This window comes from Salminus brasiliensis, chromosome 18 (assembly GCF_030463535.1).
Source record: "Salminus brasiliensis chromosome 18, fSalBra1.hap2, whole genome shotgun sequence".
Taxonomy (NCBI): Eukaryota; Metazoa; Chordata; class Actinopteri; order Characiformes; family Bryconidae; genus Salminus; species Salminus brasiliensis.
In genome coordinates this window covers 4759483-4782611 of record NC_132895.1, presented here as the reverse complement: position 1 = coordinate 4782611, position 23129 = coordinate 4759483, and the positions used below count along the sequence as shown (strand labels likewise).

At 41.8% G+C, this 23129-nt stretch overlaps 1 protein-coding gene across 1 annotated transcript in view; it reads left to right on the top strand.

The window, feature by feature from the left end:
- Nucleotides 1-22667, top strand: part of stk10 (serine/threonine kinase 10) — a 77597-nt gene extending 54930 nt beyond the window's left edge. Inside the window, exons 10-19 of the mRNA XM_072661653.1 lie at nucleotides 4173-4303; nucleotides 7717-7840; nucleotides 10339-10518; nucleotides 11127-11219; nucleotides 11332-11461; nucleotides 15497-15621; nucleotides 16869-17057; nucleotides 18162-18287; nucleotides 18877-18990; nucleotides 20518-22667. Of these exons, the coding sequence (XP_072517754.1) occupies nucleotides 4173-4303; nucleotides 7717-7840; nucleotides 10339-10518; nucleotides 11127-11219; nucleotides 11332-11461; nucleotides 15497-15621; nucleotides 16869-17057; nucleotides 18162-18287; nucleotides 18877-18990; nucleotides 20518-20658 (1353 nt within the window). The 3' untranslated portion in view covers nucleotides 20659-22667. The remainder of the gene's footprint in view (nucleotides 1-4172; nucleotides 4304-7716; nucleotides 7841-10338; nucleotides 10519-11126; nucleotides 11220-11331; nucleotides 11462-15496; nucleotides 15622-16868; nucleotides 17058-18161; nucleotides 18288-18876; nucleotides 18991-20517) is intronic.
- The last annotated feature ends 462 nt before the right edge of the window (nucleotides 22668-23129 follow it).

Here is a 23129-nt window from a genome sequence, read left to right as displayed (position 1 = left end):
ACTCTCTCTAGTCTCTGTCCCAAGCTCTTCTTTCTCTGCTCCTCTCCCAAGCAGCCAATGTCACAATTTCCATCCGATTCTACCAATGCCCCTTTGTGTGAGGCCCATTCTGCCCTGCCATGCTGCCTCTGTGTGTGTCCATTGTTGTGGGCACTTTCTGGTTGATGGACTGATGGCCTTCCATCGCTGCTGTTCTATTCCTATTCATCGTTCAGAGCTGGAGGGGGGGGCATTGGTAATATGCTCATTTTTTCCAGAACAAGATTATTCAGCATCTTTTTTCCCCCCAGTCTGTCCAACAGTGAACCGTAGCTTTAGGCCTAGCCAAACGAGTGTGTGTCTAGTCCTAATCTTACTTCCACTAATCGCTGAATCAATGAAAAACACCTGGAAATCAATAAATCTGTCAACTTTAGAGGAGAAAGGGAAAAACCTTCTGAACTTGTAATTCTTTGGAGCATTTCTATTGGTCCGTTCGTCATGAACTTCAGGTACAATGCCAAGAACCATGGCTGGATCCACGAGTATATTATTTAAATATTATATTTAATGTGATATAAAAAGAAAAAGAGCACCTGAAGCAAAATGTAGCAACAAGGTGTAAGAAAGAGAATACAGAGCATGCTCTGTGTCTGTGAGGGGTTACCCCAACATGGCGGACATGAACTGTTTGCTTACATTAGCCTTTAGCCCTTTTTTCTCTTCAATAGCAGCATGTTTGCTCAGCTGGCTGCAGTAAATAGAGTTTCAGCTTCCAGAAGTTTGGTGAGGTCTCTGTTTCCCACCACAGTGTCCCAGGATGCCTGCTGAGGCCTAAAGGTCGGCTTATTGAATGCGGTCTGTCTGGGTTATGGTGTGCTATAGTACATACAGTACATTTATTGCATATATATATATGTGTGTGTGTGTGTGTGTGTGTGTGTGTGCCATTCATAAGCATTACAACAGCCAAGACGCACAGTGTAGTCTGTTTGCTACACATGTGATCAAATCAGCCACAGTGGGGTTTTCAGCAAATTTGCCTTTATTGTCTGCTTCAGGTAATTTTATTTATATTATATTAAATATTTATTTATTTATTGTTTAATCTGATGTAAGCAAAATGGTCATGGTAGAAGAGTATCACCTATACTATATAAAATCACCATCTATATAAAATCTGAGCACAACAAAGGCTGACTTACGGAGTACACCATATATATATATATATATATATATATATATATATATATATATATATATATATATATATATATATATATATATTGTCCTAGAAATAATTGCAATAAATGATATTATGATAAGACCATTTTATGCCACTGCTAAATTAATGTTAATGTAATTACATCCTTTTATAGAGCAATGATCATCTGTCTACACGATAGATGCCGCTGTCTGCTTGCAGACTCGAGCCTCCCCTATTGGTGACGTTCATTCTTATGTACGCAAACACGCAAGTAAACACAATGGGTGTTTACCATATGGGATGTCAATGGGATGTCCATATATTTTAGAATAAGTCGCTAATGTCATTATCATGGCAGGCCCACATCCAGTGCTTTCCCTAAAATCAACGCTATCCACAGGTCTTTGTAGCCGGTAAAGCCTCTGCTCCTCTGGAAAGGCAGTGGAGGCTTTAATCTATATGTTGAAGCATTGCTCTTTGAGTCTGGACCTCCTACATTTTTCGTTGGAACTCTAGCTCCATGCCCGGCTGTAGATAATTAATGGTGTCGCTTCCTGCCTCAGACTGACCCCTGTGTAGTTACAGCCGGATCTGCGAAATCAGCCAAATCTCACTCTTTCCTGTGCAGTGACCACGCACTCGTTCACTTTTCTCCTTTCACGTTCCCTCCTCCCTCTTCCTCTTTCTCTTCCGCCCTCCTATCTCTAAATCTGCACATCATTTACTGAGGACTCCGCCCTTCATTTCCCTCACCCTGGTCTGGGTGTTTGAGCCTCTGCTGAGCTTGCTTCTCCAAAACGGCAGCTTTACAGGAGGAGGAAAAAACACCTTAACTTTCAATGGAAGTCAGTGTAAAAATACTTTATTCCAAGGCATTTTGGAGCATTTCTATTGTTCCATTTATCTGGAAATTCTGACACAGTGTAAAGAGCGACTGCCAGATTTGACATTATGTCAAAAAGTAAAAAACGGCTTCCATCACCTCACACACACTCGGGCTCCCTGGTGGCCCAGCTGTCTAATTGCTGGCCCTTTAGTTAGGGAGCTGATGGTTCGACCCCAGGTGATGTCCGAGTGAGCAGTGGCCGGGGGTCCCAGAGCGCACTACCGACTACTACACTCTCTCTCTCTCTCTCTCTTTCTTTCTTTCTCTTTCTCTCTTTCTTTCTTTCTCTCTCTCTCTCTCTCTCAGCGAATGGGCTGGCCCTCCCTCACCCCCTCCATCACTCAGCGTGATGCTAGCCAGGCGTCTGTTAGCTGATCTACCCTGTAGAAATCTGTGTGTGAAGTGCAGAGAGAAGAATAATAAGATTAGCCAGATTAGATGATCGCCTCCTGTTGTGCAAAGAGCCTGAGAAAAATGGCCAAAAGTTTGTGGACACTCTGACAGCGTCCACAGGAAAAACAACCTTTTAATTATTTGTTAATTAATGAGGTTTTACTGGGGGTTTGTTTCAGTTTTGCCACAGCTAGGGCAGATCGCTGTCAGGATTTGATGGCATACAACAACAGGAGCTTTAGTGAGGTCAGGTGCTGATGTTGGATGATTAGCGTTGGATGGAGCTCCATATCATCACTTTAGAGAACACAGTTTCAGTGCTCCACAGTCCAATACCGAGAGGCTTTTTACCCCTCTAGCCCATTCTGGCGTTAAGCATGGTGTCCTTGGTGTCATGTGTGGCTGTAATGCTACTCTACCGCCTCAGTCAACATGCTCTGTGTCTCCTAGCTTGTCCAAAAATGCATGTGTAAGGCATGTCCTTTAGAGGAACCTCAAAGTGCAAAATTACACTGCCCAACTGTAGAGGGAGCCCAGCAGCAATCAGGCTATGGCAATTCTTGCATAATGCTGCTTAATAGTCTCAGAACTTGAAGGGGTGTCTGGATACTTTTGGACATGTAAAGTAGATCACGAGAGGAATAAATAGGTGGCTAAGACTGGAACCATTAAAATGCGGCCTTTAACGCGCAGGCTACAGTCCAGTAGTTTCACTCTGCAGACAGTCGGGGCGTGACCGCACACGTGTCCATGTACACACGACCCAATCCAAGGCGCCGAGATATCAGCCTTAACTAGTGGCTGCAATTCCAGTATCAGACCAATAAAAGAGTTATGCAACAGTCTGTAAAATCTGATTACAAACCTGATAACAGCATGGATATCCTTCCACTGAGCTCAGCAGTGGTGGTTTCTGAAAGGTGCTGGAACTACTTTTTTGGTCAGGTTTGATTGTTAAAAGGCTGAATCCTCAGTTGAGGCCCGTTTTTAACCCTTTTTTGAAAACATAAAATTTGCACTAATTGAATTTTAATATTGAATTAAAGACTTTTTAGACATATTTAAACATTCCATATAGAATTAAAAATATTTGATATGTTTTCTAAGTGATGTAGTGCAGAAAATCAGGCCATTCCAAAGGGTTCACTCACTTATTCTCCCTTTACTGTTTTCCTGTGTCCTCTAGAGCACTGTTTCCCACCTCGGTGGGTCCCGGAGGCCCACTGCCCTGCACATTTTAGTGTTATCCCTGCTCCCAACACACCTGATCCAACTAATCAGCTAATTAACAGCCTGCTGTTGAGTTAGGAGCCCACCAGGGGCCCACCAGGGTTGAGAAACCATGCTCCACAGCTCACAGCAATACGGACTTCAGCAAAGTTTAGATGGCAGCTACAGACGTTAAAAAGATGCTGATGGTGAAGCTGAAAACTCGTCATTACCGTCACCAGGTGTCACCAGTGCTGCAACAGTGACGATATATTCTTTTCCAAAATTGCCCCTAGATCTTGGACTTCCTGACACTCCTCAGCAGCTGGTTTAATACGCACCTTTAATACACAGAAATGTCATTTTTGTAAAATAAAATATTGCTAAATGGTTTAAATGGTAACGATGCTGAATTAATCTGCTCCAAGAATGCAGTACTTTATATTCCAGTACAGTAGAATCACCGTACACCTTCCCCTTCTCCCTCCTTTGCTCCAGGATCCACGTTTGTCCCGCAGGACCCTGAAGCGCACTCGGAGGTTTGTGGTGGACGGAGTGGAGGTCAGCGTCACCACCTCCAAAATCATCAGCGATGACCACAAGAAAGATGAGGAGATGAGATTTCTCAGGCAAGTTCCTGGAAAACACATATCCACACACACACACACACACACACACACACACACACACACACACACACACTCACTCTCTCATTCTCCCCTCTGGCTTTAAAGTGATAGTTTACTGAAAATAGACAAAATAAACCTGGACAAAAGTATTGGGACACCTGCTTTTTCATTGTTCCTTCTGAAATCCTGCTTTTCTTGGAGTAACTGTAAGGTGTAACTGTCTCTACTGTCCAGAGAAGAAGGCTTCCTACTTGATTTTGGAGGAGCATTATTGGCAGTACTTCTCTACAGAGGCTAGAAAAGCTGTGTGTCAGCAATGGGTGCAGCTTAAAGGAGCTAAATGCATTCATTAGAAGGGGTGTCCACAAATATGTGGACATATAGTGTAGCTAAAAGAACAGCAGCAGTCTGTTGGAGGCTGTTGGAGACTACTAACCACTACTGAACACCTCCACTCAGTCAGAAACAAGAGTGTGTGAGTGTGTGAGGAGCGAGACCCACGGTTCGATGCTACCTGCTGGGGTTTAAGCTTCCATTAAACTTGACATTGAGACCCTAAACACATGAAAAAAGGGAAAGCTGTGTACATGTGAAGACTCTGAGTAAAGGAAGGAAGGAAGACTCTGTCCTTCTGCCTGTCTCCTGAGCGGCTGATGGCTCGCTGGTTAATGCTGAGATGTGCGCTGAGTAAACAGCCTATTTAGGGCCTCTGAGAGTGCCACGCTGATACACAAGGGACGCTTTGTGTTTGCAAGCTAAATGAAATGACTAGTGGAACCAGAGAAGCTGAGACTGAGTTTTCCATCTGCTTATGAATCAGATGGAAAGTTGGATCAGTTAGATCAGTGTTGACCACCCCCGGTCCTGAATCTCCCCAGACCTGCAGGCCTGGGTGCTTTCCCTGCTGTAACACACCTGATTCCACTCAGCCCTCCCATAGTTATCCACTGATATTATCACAATAGTTATCCACTAAGATTATCTAGGGGAAGGGTGGCAATGTGGCAAAAATATAAAAACATTATTGCCACTCTTGTGCAAAAACCTTGTATCTCCTTTGCTCGTTTTTTAATAAAAAAATAAAATAAAACATTTTTTGGTTAATTGTAAAGAGCAGTGTGTAATATTCATAACACTTTTGAAATAATTATTCATAATGTTTTATAATATATAAATTACATTATAATCATATATATAAACATTTTTTCATTTATAACTCTATAAATAAAACCTGTTACCACTGTTATACAAAAACCTTTTATCTCCAAATGTTTCACTTCTTGACATAATGTAAAATTCTCCCAAATGACCTGGAATTAAATATTTTTCCATTGACTTCCATTGGAAGTTACCATTTTGGAGATCCAAGGTTTTTGCATGACAGTCACAAGAGCTCTCAGCATATAAATTTGTGCTCAGATTTGCTGTTAAATAATGAATATTTAATATAAATATTTAATCAAGATTTTAAGAAGGAGCGAGGCGTGGAAGGTGTGTAAATAACTGGTAAATAAGCTAAATTCATAAAATAACACAATAACGGACTGTAATCCAAACAGCTGCTTGTCGTAGTTATGCAGATCATATCGTTGCTATACGGTGGGGGTGGTGGAGGTGGTGGAGGTTGTTATTGCTTACAGGGTCTTTATAACAGATCTTTGCATTTATGATCCAGTGGAGGTTTCTGAACATCTCCACCCGGTTTCTAAATGCAGTTGGATGATAATTGGTGGGGTTTAAGCTTCTGTTACATATTAGGTACATTAGCCCTGCGTTAGCTCCAGCACACGGCTACAGAGGGGAACTCCAGACACTTCAGACACGTGAGACAGAGAAAAGAGTGTATATCAGTCATTTATCTCTCTCCAAACCGAACCTTTATTCCAGCCACAGGTTCTGACCGTATCCCTCAGTGTGGTCAGTCTCATTTATCTCCATTTCTGCCATTTGTCACTTTTAACATAATTTGAATCCGACTTGTTTCTCACATTGGAAATTTCATGATGAATGAACCAAAAATGCTCCAAACTGGCTTGGAATCTGGTCTTTTTGGAGATATGAGGTTTTTTCCTGACTGACGATGAGCTCAGAAGGGCATGTTGTGACATAACTCATCATCTTCAACACTTCACATCAACAGTACATGTGCTTTGAAATGAAGCACATTAATGCTGCCCCAGAGTGTGTAGCCGATCCCTTACTGCCACCTAGTGGTGATACGGCGCCAGTAACCGGGCCTTTATACTGAAGGCAGCTGAGGCTTGGTACAGGTGCTGTACGGAGCGTGACAGGAAGAGCCTGAGAGCTCTGTGTTAGTGATATTTAGTAGTTTTCAGATTCAGGTTTGTAGCTGACCTAAGACTAGACTGGACTGGACTGGGCTCACTCCAGGAGTGAGAGGGAGGGAGGGAGGGAGGGAGGGAGGGAGGGAGTGTGTGTGTGTGTGTGTGTGTGTGTGTGTGTGTGTGTGTGTGTGTGTCCATCAGCAGGGTAAAGTGTGACCCCAAACTCTGTTAGACCTCTCCTCTCAGCCTGGTGTCCTTTAGTAAGGCCGAGGGGTGAACGTATTCCCATGAACCTCAGTCTGGGAAGAATGAATCACTGGCATTTCTCAGCTGCTCTATTGTAAGACACACACACACACACAGAGCAAATCACTACAATCTGCCCCTTATATTCATGACTGGTCCTGCAGATATTAATCTGAATATTAAGCCTAAATTAAGCACACGTTCTAGCCAGCACACAGCAGAGCAGCCTTATTCAGCCTCTCTCTCTCTCTCTCTCACTCACACACACACACACACACACACACACACACACTAGTGCTTAGTGCAGTGAGAACACACACCTGGAGTAGTGGGCATCCACCTCAATGGCCAGGGTGCAGTAGGGGTTAGATGCCTTGCTCAACAGCCCCTCAGCTGTGGATGCCAGTCCTGTGGCTCAAACCAGCATCCTTCTGGTCCCAAGCCTTCTGCTTCTCTAAGCTTTAGGCCCCAGATGCCTAAGGGCATTTCAAGACTCTTTGTTGTACTGGGGCACACACAGGATTTTGAGGGGCACAGCTGTGCCAATCCTAATCAATTAGAACAATATTCAGTGGTGAATGTGGTCAGATCTCATCCTTCAATAAATCATTTCCTTTCTATTTATTAAAGCAACTGTATGTAGTCATTTTTACTCCAACGCCTCAGTCCACATGGTTTACCTTTCAGTGGCAGGTTCTGTATCTTTCAGCTTGTCCAGAAATGCATGTGTAAAGCATGTCCTTTAGGGGTGGCTTATAGCGAGACTTCAATTGTCCCAGGAGCACGAAATACCAATTCTCACATAATGCTGCTTTAATGAATGTGTATGTATAACTGTGTGTGTGTGTGTGTGTGTGTGTGTGTGTGTGTGTGTGTGTGTAGGCGTCAGGAGCTGAGAGAGCTGCGTCTGCTGCAGAAAGAGGAGCACCGTGCTCAGGCTTTGCTCAACGCTAAGCTGGAGGGCCAGAGAGAGCAGATGCAGAGACGCATCGACCAGGAGATGAATGTAAGTGTATTTCTCACACACACACACACACACACACACATATATATATATATATATATATATATATATATATATATATATATATATATATATATATATATATATATACATACAGTCATGCCCGAAAGTATTCATACCCCTGGCAAAGTTTGACTTAAATTTACTTTTATTTAACCAGATGTTATATTTTTGCCTTGAAACGACACAGGCATCTCCCAGGAGATAACACGATGATGTACAAGAGGCATCATTGTGGGAAAAAGTATTTCTCAGCTTTTATACACATTTGAACAAAAAGTGGCATGTCCAAAATTATTCATACCCTTTGAAAACTGTCACAGTATATGGGAAAATCCAAAGTTCTATACCATTCCAAATAGTCCAAGCTGTTTTAAAGCATCCTAATTACCCTGATTCATTGGGAACAGCTGTTTTAATCAACTCAACAGGAGAAAAACAGCAGCTCTCTGCAGTTGGTTTGTGGACAGTCATGGCTAAGACAAAGGAGCTCACTAAGGACCTGCGGCTGTGCATTGTGGCCGCTCACAAGTCAGGAAAGGGCTATAAAGCCATATCAAAATGTTTTCAAGTTCCAGTGGCTACAGTGCAAAGTATTATTAAAAAATACAAGAAGTTCTGCACTGTGGAAAATCTCAGAAGATGTGGTCGGAAGCCAAAAGTGACACCTGTGCTGGCCAGGAGAATAGTGAGAGAGGTGAAGAAAAATCCAAGGATCACCACCAAGGCCATCCTGGTGAATCTGGACTCTGCTGGTGGCGACATCTCAAGGCAGACAGTTCAACGGACACTGCACACTGCTGGGTTCCACGGACGCAGGCCAAGGAGGACACCACTTCTCCAGAAAAGGCACACAAAAGCCCGCTTGACTTTTGCAAATGCTCATCTGGACAAAGAAGAAGACTTCTGGTGTTCTGTTTTATGGTCAGATGAAACAAAAATTGAATTGTTTGGCCACAATGATGTGTGCACCATTTGGCGTGAAAAAGGAGAAGCCTTCAACCCTAAGAACACCATCCCCACTGTCAAACATGGTGGTGGGAACCTAATGTTTTGGGGGTGTTTTTCAGCCAATGGACCAGGGAACTTGATCGCAGTAAATGGCACCATGAAAAAAGAGCAATACATCAAGATTCTCAACAACAACATCAGGCAGTCTGCAGAGAAACTTGGCCTTGGGAACCGGTGGACATTTCAGCACGACAACGACCCAAAACATACAGCCAAAGTGGTGAAGAAATGGTTAGCAGACAAAAACATTAATGTTTTGCAGTGGCCCAGCCAGAGTCCTGACTTGAATCCAATTGAGAATCTGTGGAGGGAGCTAAAGATCAGGGTGATGGCAAGGAGACCCTCGAACCTCATCACTAAAGATGAATGGGCAAAAATACCAGTGGAGACATGCAAAAAGCTGGTCAGCAATTACAGGAAGTGTTTGATTGCTGTAATAGCCAATAAAGGCTTTTCTATTAATTATTGAGAAGGGTATGAATAATTTTGGACATGCCACTTTTTGTTCAAATGTGTATAAAAGCTGAGAAATACTTTTTCCCACAATGATGCCTCTTGTACATCATCGTGTTATCTCCTGGGAGATGCCTGTGTCATTTCCAGGCAAAAATATAATTTCTGGTTAAATAAAAGTAAATTTAAGTCAAACTTTGCCAGGGATATGAATACTTTCGGGCATGACTGTATATATATATATATATATATATATATATATATATATATATATATATATATATATATATATATATATCCAAAATCCAATAACCATTCTGTATTTAGCTGTGTGTGTGTGTGTGTGTGTGTGTGTGTACATGTATGCATGTATGTATACATAAATACACACACACACACACACACACACACACACCCACATATATATATATATATATATATATATATATATAATACATGCATACATATGTACACACACATGCCTATTGGATGTTGACCCACAGTTAGCTCAGAAAATGACATCCTGTGCTCTGCCCACTACGTCTTTCTTTTATAGCAACCGTTGCTAGGTTGATGAAGCTTCCAAAGCGGTCAAACCTTATTAATTTAATTTATTGATTCAATTTCCTGCAAAATATTGAATATTCTGTTTTAAAGGCTAAATGCTGCACTTCTGAGCGAAACTGTGGTGTTGTAGCTAACTTAAATGTTTGTGGACACCCCGTCTGATGAATGCATTCAGCTACTTTAAGCTGCACACAGCTTGTCTAATCCTAGTCGAGAGGTACTGCCAATAGAATAGAACTCTCTGGAGCATTAACAGTAACCTGCTGGCACCATGTCTAATGCCAGGCCTAGGCTAGAGGGGTGTCAGCTGATTAATTCAGGTCTGAGTCGCATTAAGGCAACAAATCAGTCCTAGACTGAGAGGATTCCCCAAGCTATTGCTTTAACTACGGAAGTATGAAGGTGTGAAGGTGAAGGTGTGGCATCACTGCAGCTTCTTCTGCTTTCAGGCTAAGAAGAAATACTACGACACGGAGCTGGAGAACCTGGAGAAGCACCAGAAGCAGACGATTGAAAAGATGGAGATGGACCACGCGGTGCGGCTGCGGGACGAATCCAAGCGAATCCGAGCTGAGCAGGAACGAGAGTACCACAGGTTCCAGGAGCAGATGAAGCAGCGCAAGAAGCAGGTGCAGAACCTCAGATATTTGATGATTGATTTATTGCCTCAGGATCAACAAACTGGACAGCCTTGTGTTTTTGGATATGCTTAGCTGCCATGCCTTTGTAAGCTGTAAGCAAAATTAGAAATGTATTAAATTCTGGAAATAAAAAAGCTATTTAATATATTTTTTAAAATAGTTACATTTTTAAAGTTTTTTTTTTATATTTTATAATATTTTAAATAAATAAAATGAAATATTGGATGCAGTGTTGACAATCTCCAGGTCTTGGTTAAGGTGTTTATTTTTGGGGTGCTCTTAGTGTTAGATAAGGTGATCATGAAGGTGGTTGCCATGGTGTTGCTAGGCGGTTGCAATGGTTTTGGTATGGTGTTGCTATGTGATTACCCCAGATGGATGTCCCAGATGAATGCTATAAACGCTGCCTAATGGTTGCTAGGTGGTTGCTATGCTGTTGCGGAGTGGATACTATGGTGCTGCAACGTGCTTGCTAGATGAGTGTAGTTATTATTGCAAGGTATTTGCATATGATATTTCAGGTGGTTGTCGTGATGTTGCTTAGTGGTTGCTAGGGCGTGTTTAAAGGTGGAATTAATGTATATGTGTTGTTCCAGATGAAAAATGAAGTGGAGAAGTTGCCAAGGAAGGAGAGGAAGGAGACCATGAAAACCCGCATGAACAGCTTCCAGCAGATGAAGCTCACAGAGGTGAACAAAAAGAAAAGCACCACCCTCTCCACCTTCTTCACAGGTGTTAACGCTACTGCTGTAGATAGATCGTGTAGATCGCCTGTTCCTCATTCAGGCCTTGTGTTTTCAGGAGGAACAGTTTCGTGCGGGTCAGGTCAGCTACCTGGACTCAACCTTAAAGAGCATCATCGCCCAGAACAAGCGGGAAATCGCAGATACGGAGCGACAGTGCCTGGAGAGGAAGCAGCAGTTAATTCGAGGTATAGTAAAATAAATAAGATTCATGCATTCACTGCCGAGTTCACATGTTCTAGACAACACTCATGCATTCCACATGCAAACATCTAAGCTTTACCTCTAAGTTTATTGTAATTTGTCCCTTTTTGCACTGGCTGCCTAACATTTACTTCACCTTGAGTTCACAGCTCTCGGGTTTTGCACTTATACGCGAACAGAGCAGTTCCCATGCTTAGATCTTAGCATCAACATAATGAAGCTGGTCTGCTTGTGAGAGAAAAAAGTCCTCAAGTTGTGGGTGGAGCTACTAAAATGTGGAAGTGGAATAATTCTAATATCTCGTCATCTGACACTAGGGGAACAAAATCTGATGCTGGTGTTGAATTACAAGATTTCAGATCTGGGTAGCCACAAAGAACCCGGTCAGGGTTGGCTTATTTCATTTATTGTTTGTGGGTTGATGAGCACTCCAGATAGCCAAATTAATGAGCCTTAGGTGCCCAGGGCCCTGTCGCCGGTTTACCAGTTGTCCTCTCTGGGTAGGTCCTACCTACTTTTGCTACTACAAACTCGATAACTGATTCAGACCAGAGCAAAGATCTCAAAGTGAGTCTTCTGAAAAGAATGGAAGCTGTAATAAAGGTAAAGGTGGACACTCTTAACCAGTGTTTCTCAAACCTAGTCCTGGAGATGTCCTACCCTGCACATTTTAGTGGACTTCCTGCTTCAACACACCACCTGAAAGGGCTTGTTAATGAGCTGATCAGTTAAATTAGGTGTTTGGAGCAGGGAAAGCTCTAAAATGTGCAGGGCAGTCAACACGTAAACATCTAATATTAGATTTAGCAGTTGAGGCTTCTGTGTTTTTCTTGATAAATATACATTTTCAGCTTTTCTCTAAAGCCAGAGAACCAAGAACCTGCATTCAATGACGGGAAGGGAAATATATATATATATATATATATATATATATATATATATATATATATATATATATATATATATATATATATATATATATAAATATATATATATATATATTATATATATATAAGTATAAGTATATATAAGTGTAAGTTCTGGATATTAGGTTATTAAGGACAAGATAAGAACATTAAATTGTGCTTTGCCTGTCAGTTAAAGGCAAGTTTAAGGTTTTTGCACAAATCCATGGTCATTAGAGCCTGACCAGGACATAATGGAATCTGCTGGCTGATGCTTCTGTTTGAGTCTTTTTTGCAGGCCATGCCTGTGGGGGGCAAACCGTCTGCCAGCAGTCTGTAGTGTGTGCAAGTGACCACTGGCCAAAGGTTCTGGCTCCTTTAGAGATGAACAGAAGGGACACCGGTTCCCTACAGTCCCTGGACATAATGTTTATTCAGTCTAAGAGAGCTACCAGGATGTCCAATACATTTGGTTCCATCTCCTGGAGCGCTAGTTCACAGGGAAAAATTTGGTGAATTTTCCCAGAAATGGAATGTAGTACATTAACAGTTTGAAGACATTTAGTAGTAATGTATAATTTAGTATTTTTCTAAATATTTTTTAGATATATATTTAGTATTTTTCTAGTATTTTTTTACTAGGTCCTGACACTGTAGAGATGGCATGATACTAGTATCATACCAGCCTGATATAAAAGTTACACACATTTTATTAAATTAAAAATTACTATGCTTTTAATGTGAGCGGTTTTAATTGAAACTATTCTCTTAGGATGAGCATCTGAATCTAGAATATGGTGCTCGAACTACTCCAAACCTAAACCAGTATCAGTCTATACCAACACAAGGTGCTTTTATGGTCATTATACACTACAAATGGAAAACCAGTACAAAAGTGACCAGTCTGATGTGTGGAGGACAGTAGTGTTAGCCACTACGCTATACCACACCAATCATGTATGCATGTAAAAAGGTGTATTATATAGTTATTGTACTGCATAGCCTATATTTTATTCAGAGAAGATACAATTAAGTTAAATAGTTAAATATAACTATGAAAATACACAGTATGGTCAAAAGTATTGGGACACCTTTTATTGTTTCTTCAGAAATCAGGGCTATTAAAAAGGAGCTAATCCTGCTTTTGTTAAAGTTACTGTCTCTACTGTCCAGGGAAGAAGGTATTCTACTAGATTTTGGAGGAGCATTGCTGTGAGAATTTGATTGCATGCAGTGACGAGAGTGTTAGTAAGCCTCATCCTCATCCCTACCTCCCGAACACATCCCAAAAGTTCCACTGCTCCACAGCTCAATGCTTGGGGGGCCTTGTACCCATCTGGCCTACGCCTGGCATTAGGCAGCATCATGCCAATAGGTTCATACTTGGTTTATCTGCTCCAGAGAGTCCTATTATATTGGCAGTACTCTCTATAAGGACTAGACAAGCTGTGTCAGCAATGGTTCAGCTTAAAGTCGCTGAATGCATTCGTCGGAAGGGATGTCCACAAACATTTGGCCATATTGTGTATCTCTTTAGCCTTTAGAGTGGCCTTTGCTTTCCTAAAACTGTTCTAATGGTACAAACCGTCCCTCAGCACCCTCCTGACTCCATCTGTCCACTCTGGCATTGGCCTTGTGTCCCTGCTGTCCAACAGGCAGATCGGTGTGTCCGCTTACGCTCTAAAAATGACCGACCGCTCCATAGCGGATTTTCCGTTTAAACGGATTTCTAAAAAGTTGTTAAAAGAGAATGGGGTTGAGTCACTGTTTCCGTCAGCCACTGTTGTGCACGGATTCCTGAAGATGATGTGCCCCATTTGCACTGTATATAGCGGATTAGTCATTAGATGACATTTAGTGGCAGAAGAGAGTAGAGTCTTGCTCACCGAGCATGGCACATACAATGAAGGCATTCATTGGCTGTCTGTAGAGCAGAACTGACTGTTGTACAAGGCTGCAGCTCTGAGACTGGGGTCAGAATTGCGCTCTCATTTCGCCGCTTCTGTCCATCAATACCCCTGGATCTGTGTAACAAGCATTTGTGGCAGGCTGTGATGCCAAACACACTCCCACTATCTCACCATTGTTGTCCCAAGTAAATTATGAATTTCTTTATTTTCCTTTCAGTATTTTAAGCACATTCCACAAAATTCCCAGACAATGGGTGGATGGAAATGCTGCTTGTGTGTGTGTGTGTGTATGGACATTACATCATAAGCGGAGTACAAATATGAATACACTAAAGAAATGCTATGGAAAAAATTGGCGTTTCTTCCTTTCTGGGCTCCTCCTACAGTCAGAAGGTGGAATGTACGCCTAGAGCCACCCCTGAACGACACCCCAGCTTTCCTGGACAAGCTGAGAGATGCTGTCACTAAAAATTATTAGTGAGGTCAGAATGTTGGATGATCACCACCCCACCTCATCCTTACCTCCCGAACACATCCCAAAAGTTCCACTACTCCACAGCTCAATGCTTTGGGGGCCTTGTACCCATCTGACCTACGCCTGGCATTAGGCAACATCATGCCAATAGGTTCATACTTGGTTTATCTGCTCCAGAGAGTCCTATTCTATTGGCAGTGCTTCTATATAAGGACTAGACAAGCTGTGTTTGCACATTTGCACCTCTGTGTCAGCGATGGTTCAGCTTAAAGTAGCTAAATGCATTCGTCGGAAGGGATGTCCACAAACATTTGGACATATCGTGTATCGTGTAGCCCTGGATCTATGTATCAAGCATTTGTGGCAGGCTGTGATGCCAAACACACTACCACTATCTCACCATTGTTTGTTGGAATGTACGCCTACAGCCACCCCTGAACGGCACCACAGCTTTCCTGGACAAGCTGAGAAATGCTGTCACAATTGTTTTTATCGTCACTGACCGTGAAGGAAGCTGTGGACTGAGGCGGTAGAGTGAAATTACAGGGTCTTACACTAATATGACTCGGGTTGCGCTGTTCTCGTTAGCGCTGTCCTTTCCACTTCTTCAAAGTTAGACAGTGCAGTTAGCAGCATGCTGAGCCTGGAGGAGCACCGGCAGCCTTTATTGTCTTCATTACACATGTTCAGATTAAACCCTGTCTGTCTTATGTTTTCTGGTGTTCTTAGACAAGGAGGCCAGTATTTGGGATATGGAGGAGAGGAACCTGCAGGAGAGATGGCAGCTACTGAAGCAGCAGCTCAAAGACCAGTACTTCCTCCAGAGACATCAGCTGCTTAAGAAGCACGAGAAGGTACCGGGTTTGACTTAACCTGCCAACAGCCCCCTGCAGCCACCAGCAGTGTTTGAATGGCAGACATTAGCCAGTTAATGGATTAGTTCTGGGAAAATGGTGATGTAAGGGGTAAACTAGCTCACATAGAAGGAAATGGTGTGATGGTGCTTATTTGGTGGCTTATAAGCCTTTATTATTATTGTAAGCAAGATTAGTGTAACCATGCAAATTGGTGTAGTTTACCCATAGGATGGAAATGGATGTAGTATACTCACAGAAATGTATATAGTCTAAATACAGACATGGGTGTAGTATAAATACTGAAGTAACTGAAGAAACTGTAGTGTACCCATGGAAATAGGTGTAGCGTAACCACGGACATGGGAGCAGTGTACTTAGGAATTGAGTGTAGTGTTACCATGCAAATGGGTGTAGTTTACTCAAAGGATGGTTGTAGTGGACTATTGGAAATGGGTGTAGTTTACCTATAGGATGGTTGTAGTGGACTATTGGAAATGGGTGTAGTTTACCTATAGGATGGTTGTAGTGGACTATTGGAAATGGGTGTAGTTTACCTATAGGATGCTTGTAGTGGACTAATGGAAATGGGTGTAGTTTACCCATAAAATGCTTGTAGTGGACTAATGGATATGGGTGTAGTTTACCAATGGGATAGTTGGAGTGGACTAATGGAAATGGGTGTAGTTTACCTATAGGATGGTTGTAGTGGACTAATGGATATGGGTGTAGTTTACCTATGGGATGGCTGTAGTGGACTAATGGATATGGGTGTAGTTTACCTATGGGATGGCTGTAGTGGACTAATGGAAATGGGTGTAGTTTACCTATGGGATGGTTGTAGTGTACTAATGGAAATGGGTGCAGTTTACCTATGGGATGGTTGTAGTGTACTAATGGAAATGGGTGCAGTTTACTTATAGGATGGTTGTAGTGGACTAATGGAAATGGGTGTAGTATAGTCACGGCAATGGATGTGGTGTAACTTTTATTATGTCTATAAGGATTAGCGCCACTATTTGACGCTCACCCATGGGTGGTGTACCATTGTGGGGAAATAACACCACTCTTTCTCTGGCAGGCTAGGGTTCAATTACCTAGACAGACAAGCCCACTACCACCAATAGTCCTTGAGCAACACTCATCAGACAAATGCTGTAAGTGTGTGTGTCTGTGTGTGTCTGTGTGTGTCTGTGTGTGTCTGTGTGTGTCTGTCTGTGTGTGTGTGTGTGTGTGTGTGTGTGTAGGAGCAGGAGCACATGCAGTGTTACAATCAGCGGATGATCGAGCTGCTGAAGGCTCGGCAGCAGCAAGAGAAGAACCGCCTGCCAAAGATCCAGCGCAGTGAGGGCAAAACCCGCATGGTGATGTTCAAGAAGAGCCTTAGGATAAACTCCACCGGCAGCGCAGCAGAGGATCGCGAGAAAGTCAAACAGGTGGAGCAGCTCTTTACCTCCCTAACCCACACCTTCATACTGCTTCAGGTCATAACTCAGATCTGCAGCTGGGGGTTATTTCTAGAACCAGATCGTCTTATCTGCTGGTATCTAAGGGCGCTTTTACACCTACCTCGTTTGGCCTTTGGACCTTCAGACTTCAGACCAAAATAACACAGATAATAAAATATGAAGAGGTGGTCTCAGTCTGCTTCAAACTGAACCCCGTCGGGTTGGTTTGCAGGGTAAAACGCTTGTAGGTACACAACCATAGGATGGTTGTAGCGTACTAATGGAAATGGTTGTAGTTTACAGATAGGATGGTTGTAGCGTACTAATGGAAATAGGTGTAGTTCACAGATAGGATGGTTGTAGTGTACTAATGGAAATGGGTGTAGTATATTCACAGAAATGTATATAGTGTAAATACAGACATGGGTGTAGCGCAACTACTGAATTGAGTGCAGTGTACTTATAAATTGGGTGTAACCATGCAAATGAGTGTAGTGTACCCATAGGATGGCTGTAGAGGTCTAATGGAAATAGTTGCAGTATAGTCACGGAAGTGGGTGTAGTGTAAATACAGACATGGGTGTAGTATAAATACAGAAATGGGTGTTGTGTAACCATGGAAATGGGTGTGGTGTAACTTTTATAATGTCTGTAATGATTAGCGCCACTATTTGATGCTCACCCACACGGTGATGGGTGGTGTACCATTGTGAAAAGAAGTGAGGGTGAGCCGTGGTAGAAGATGGGGATGCCTGTATGTGGTAATGATGTGATGTGATATAACTGTTGGCGTATGGGTACTACGGTTGGGTTCTGCGCTTGAAGTTGGTTCTGCTGGTAGTCCTGTAGCAGTTTAGTGGAACCAACCAAACCAACTCCATCTGTTCATCCAGTTTTTCTGGGAAAGGCGAACTGCTGGAGCAGGGAGTGTGTAGTATAGGGGGACGCAGCCCACGTAGGTGATGACAACAGAGCGTGGTTGTAGTGTACTAATGGAAATGGTTGTCGTTTTCTCAGGATGGTTGTAGTGTACTAATGGTGTGTGTGTGTGTGTGTGTGTGTGTGTGTGTGTGTGTGTGTGTGTGTGTGTAGTTTTCCAGGCAGGAGGAGAAGAGGCAGAAAGCTGAGCGTCTGCACCAGCAACAGAAACACGAAAATCAGATGAGGGAGATGGTGGGACAGTGTGAGAGCAACATCAGAGAGCTCCAGCAGCTACAGGTAACACACACACACACACACACACGATGTAACCGTGGTGGTGGAAGTAGCAAACCCATTGAATTAGGAGAGGTGTAAACCCTGGAAATATGTGCAGTGTACCACCGGACACAGGTGCACACAGGTAACCATGGAAATGGGATTAGTGCAACCATGGAAACAGATGTAGTGTATCCCTAGAATGGGATGTAGCATACCCATGAGAACAGATGTAGGGTGTAGTGTAACCATGTGCAACAAAGAAATGATTGTTGGGTGCTGCAACCAAGGAAACGGATATAGTGTACCCACGAAAACGGGTGTTGTGTAACCATGGCGATGGGTATAGTGTAACCCTGGAAATATGGGCACAGTGTACCTACGGACATGGGCGTAGACCTAGTGTAACCATGGCAACGGCTATAGTCCAGTTACCCGTATAATGGTGGTGTAGTGCTACTTCAGATGGATTTGATTGAAACAGCCTGTGCTGTGCTGTTCAGTGTCTGTCAGCTGGATTATGAGAGCTGGGAGGGACGAGTAGAACGGTCCACCCATGGCCTGACCTGTGGCTTCACCTCTGTATGATCTCCTCTGTTGTCTTCTGCAGAATGAGAAGTGCCACATGCTGGTGGAAAACGAGACTCAGAGACTGAAGTTGCTGGATGAGCATCACAACCAGCTCATTAAGGACTGGAAAGAGCAGCTGAAACCCAGGAAGAAGGTGTGTGTACCGACTGACCGATCTTCTTCTTCGTTACCTTTTCTAACCACAGGTGCTGTCCTCCTAACTGCTGGACACAATTGTGAAGCTGAAATGGTGTAAAGATCACCTGAACTGACCCGACCTGTGAGCGATCGTGTTTGAGTTAACGTGTCGGTGAAAACCGGCTCTGAAGCCTGGTGATGGGAAACCGGTTTATTCTAAATACCACGATGTTGTGAAGTGATGATGATTATTAATTTCACACAGCGAAGTCATATAAATGAATGTCATGTTCCTCAGTCATAATTACTGCTCTATGATGCACCAGCATTTTATTTTGCTGGCTTGCTGTATAGTGATGCAGTTTTCCAAAAAAAACGCCTTAGCAAAAGTCTTAGTCAAAAAGTATTTGTATTGTTATTATTTATATTGTTATTACTATTTTTTTTATTATTATTATTTATTGATAGCACTTTATTTGGACTCTCCATTGTAGTCATGCACCTGACATTCAACTACCATGTAACTGAACTGAATGAATGTAAATGGGTGTCTATTAAATCTGACCCTTGGGTTTGGGATTAATATGTAAGGTTTGGGTTCAAGTTGGGGTTAGGGTCAAGTTTAAGGTTACTGTTAAAATTAGGTCTAGGGTTAAGAGTTAAGGTTAGGGTTACAGTTAAGGTTCAGTCTAGGGTTAGGGTTAAGGTTAGGTCTAGGGTTAGGGTCTAGGGTTAAGGTTACGGTTAATGTTAGGTCTAGGGGTTAGGTCTAGGTTTAAGGTTTAGGGTTAAGGTTACAGTTAAGGGTAGGTCTAGGGTTAAGGTTAAGGTTCGGTCTAGGGTTAAGGGTTGGGGTTTAGGGTTAGGGTTAAGGTTAAGGTTGGGGTCAAAGTTAGGTTTAGGGTTAAGGTTAGGTCTAGGGTTAGGGTTAAGGTTAGGTCTAGGTTTAAGGTTACGGTTAATGTCTATTTTTTTTTATTTATTTAGATTTTATTTTATTGTTTCCTTTTTTCTGGTAAGTCATATAAATTCATATTGTTTTTATATTGCTGGTATCATCCAAAAAAACTGGTATCTCCAAAACCACAACTTTACAAAAGGAACAAAAAGCTTCTTAAAGTCAGTGTAAAAGTCTAAACCTAACCTAAACTTAAAGCAGCATTATGAAACAAGTGCCATTTCTCGCATTTCTCTGGGCTCCCCCTACAGCCAGAAAGTGGAATTTACGCTTGGAGCCACTCCTAAAGGACACCCTTTACACATGCATTTCTTGACAAGTTCAGATTTTCACTGAAAGTGTAAGGAGGATGTGGGCTGATTGGTCAGTGAAGATTTTAAAGCTGCTATTTAAGGTAAATGCTGCATAATGATGCAAAAATGGTCAAAAAAAGAAAAAATAGAGATCCAAGGTTTTTGAGTGTAGACAGCAATGTATAAACTGTCAACTTTTTGTTTTGTTTTTTTTTCACTTTTTTGAGTCCGTTTTTGCATACTGATCAGTCCACTAAAGCAGTAGATCACTGAAGATGTTTGTGTCCCTCAGGTTCTGGAGGACGAGCTGAATCAGAAGAAGCGAGAGCAAGAGATTTTCTTTAAGATGAGTGAAGACGTGGAATGCCAAAACCCCGCCTCCCCCAACAGACTCACCAAATTCCTGCCGTACTCCGACTCTTCCAACACATAGAACTCCTCCTCCTCACCTCCGCCTCGAGCCTGGCCACTCTCACCACTCATCAACGTCCAGCACTGACCGCCACAACTCTTGAGGAGTTCGCTTTGTACTGCAGTGATCGTTTGGCGACAAATGACATCATTACAGTTTTTTTGTTTGTTTGTTTTTGTTGTTGTTTTTAACCAAACTATGGCTTTAATATTCCTGATCCTGGATGAACCTGAATGATGACCATTAGCGGACATATCTCCTACGTCTCTGTAGGACACTTGGAGCAGCCAGATCTTCGGTGTCTGCTGATACCAACAATAAGAGACTCGTTAAAGCCACTGTAACCATTTCTTCACACCAAAGCCAGGGATGGAATCAGGCTCAGTCACATACATTCTCTTGGGTTAATGCGAGAGTTTAGGGCGTGAGGGCCTACCCTCAGCATACCAACTCAGTAGTAGATACTCAGTAGTAGAACCTCCTATAGCATCTGTTAAGTAAAGTCTTTGGGTCACTTTAACGTTCTAACATTATTATTGTTATTATTATTATTATTATTATTATTGCAGATCTATTATTACAGCAATAAACAGCAAGCTTTGTTTTTTTATGTAGCCCTAAAGCCTTCCCAAACCAGTGAAGTGCAACGATGTGCCTTAGTTCAGTTTCTGCAAGCCGTGTCCAATGAGTAAAATTAGTGTTGCCAAATATGTTGCACATAGAAAAGCTTATATACTTTTTTTTTAATTTTCTGTAATTTTTATGAATTATTATATATAAAACAACCAATTTTAGTGTCACTTTAGCTTTCTAACAATCATATAATCAGTTTTACAGATGCTCAATGCTGAAGCTTATGGTGAGAAGGTACCTTGCGTTTCTTGCGGTTTGTATTTATCATTTTTTCTCATTGTTTTTTATTTTTGGCACCAAAAATGTGAGTGTGATTCTGTCACAGAACCGTGACAAACCTTACTGTAAAGCGAAACACTGGATGTTCAAACCTGCTAAAGCCAAAAACCAAAAATAGTAGATTTTAGTAGAAGTAGACCAAGTTCTGAAGGTGGTGTTGTGAGATGGGGAGGGGAAGTGCCTTTAGCTTCTCCAGCTTTACTGAAAGACATTGAGGGCAGTAGGTAAGCAAACACTCCGCCAGTCCGTTCACACTGGTCAGAAAGCATAGATACAGTAAAAATGCTTGTCACACAAAAACCTTGTATCTCAATTTTCATTATGTGACTCCGGCAGTTGTTCTTTAAAACATAGTTTCATCATTTCGTGACGAACGGACCAATAGAAAAGCTCCAAAATAACTTAAAGAGTACATTCTTTTCACCCTGACTTCTATTAAAAGTCGAGGCTATTTCTCCCGTAAAGCTGCCGTTTCTGAGATACGAGGTTTTTGCCGGACAGTGATGATGTAGACAGTTGCAGGTGGGGCTCATCTATTGAACTGAATGTGCAATTCAACTTTTCTTCCAAGATGGAAACCAGGAAAAGGAAGGGAGTGTTCATTCTGAAGCTTCTCATCCAGCAGTTTTATGAGAAATATGTTCTGTTCCTATGATGATTTTATTATTCTGCGTCTCTGAGCACTGACACCAGACTAAAGTGCAATAATCTTCCTCCTTCAGCCCTTTAAGTACAGATGCAGTTCATAATTTTGCAAGCATCGATGTTCCTGCTTTACCATTTTTATTCTCCTGCAGTTTGCAGTTTATTTTACTTCCATATTTACTTCAGTTTTCTTTAGTGGGAAACAACAGTCAGGTACAGGGAAGCTCCAGTTGCCTTTGAAACCCCACCTTTTTTTTTTTTTTTTTTTTAATTTTCTAAAAGAAATGTATGTATTTTTCTGGAAATGATACATTCTTTAAATGACTGCACTGTTGCGATCCTTTCTCTTTTATGGGACTTTTAATTTGTAATGAAAGGGCGTATGTAAATGGATCTTTTCCATTTGAAGTTGAAGTAACCGTTGTTGTACAGAAATCTAATAAATAAAGAATTATATTATTCATTCCTCTTGATTTATTATTATTTGTGTTTGTTTTAAACGCATCACTAAATTTACACATTGAAGATACGAACATATGAAACGTTTATTTGGGTTTTTATTAGAAATAAAGTAATAAAAACGCACAGTTGACATACTATCAAAATAAAAGTAGCGTACAGGTTACAGAACTGTGGGAATGAACATGTGCCTCCACGTTTCCAGCTAAACATGTGGGGGGGTTTGGCGTTTATTAGCAGACTGATGCAGACGTGTTCAAAAGTACATTTCTATCCAAGACAAAAAGCACATCCTTAGTCAAATACTCATCAAAGCTGCAGCGGAATTCTGCTGGATTCATGTTAAAATGGCAGGAAACAATCACTTGCAATTTCTTTAAAGGGCCCATTAAAAAAAATATATGTATATATATATTTACATATACATATATATACATACATATAATATATATATATATATATATATATATATATAT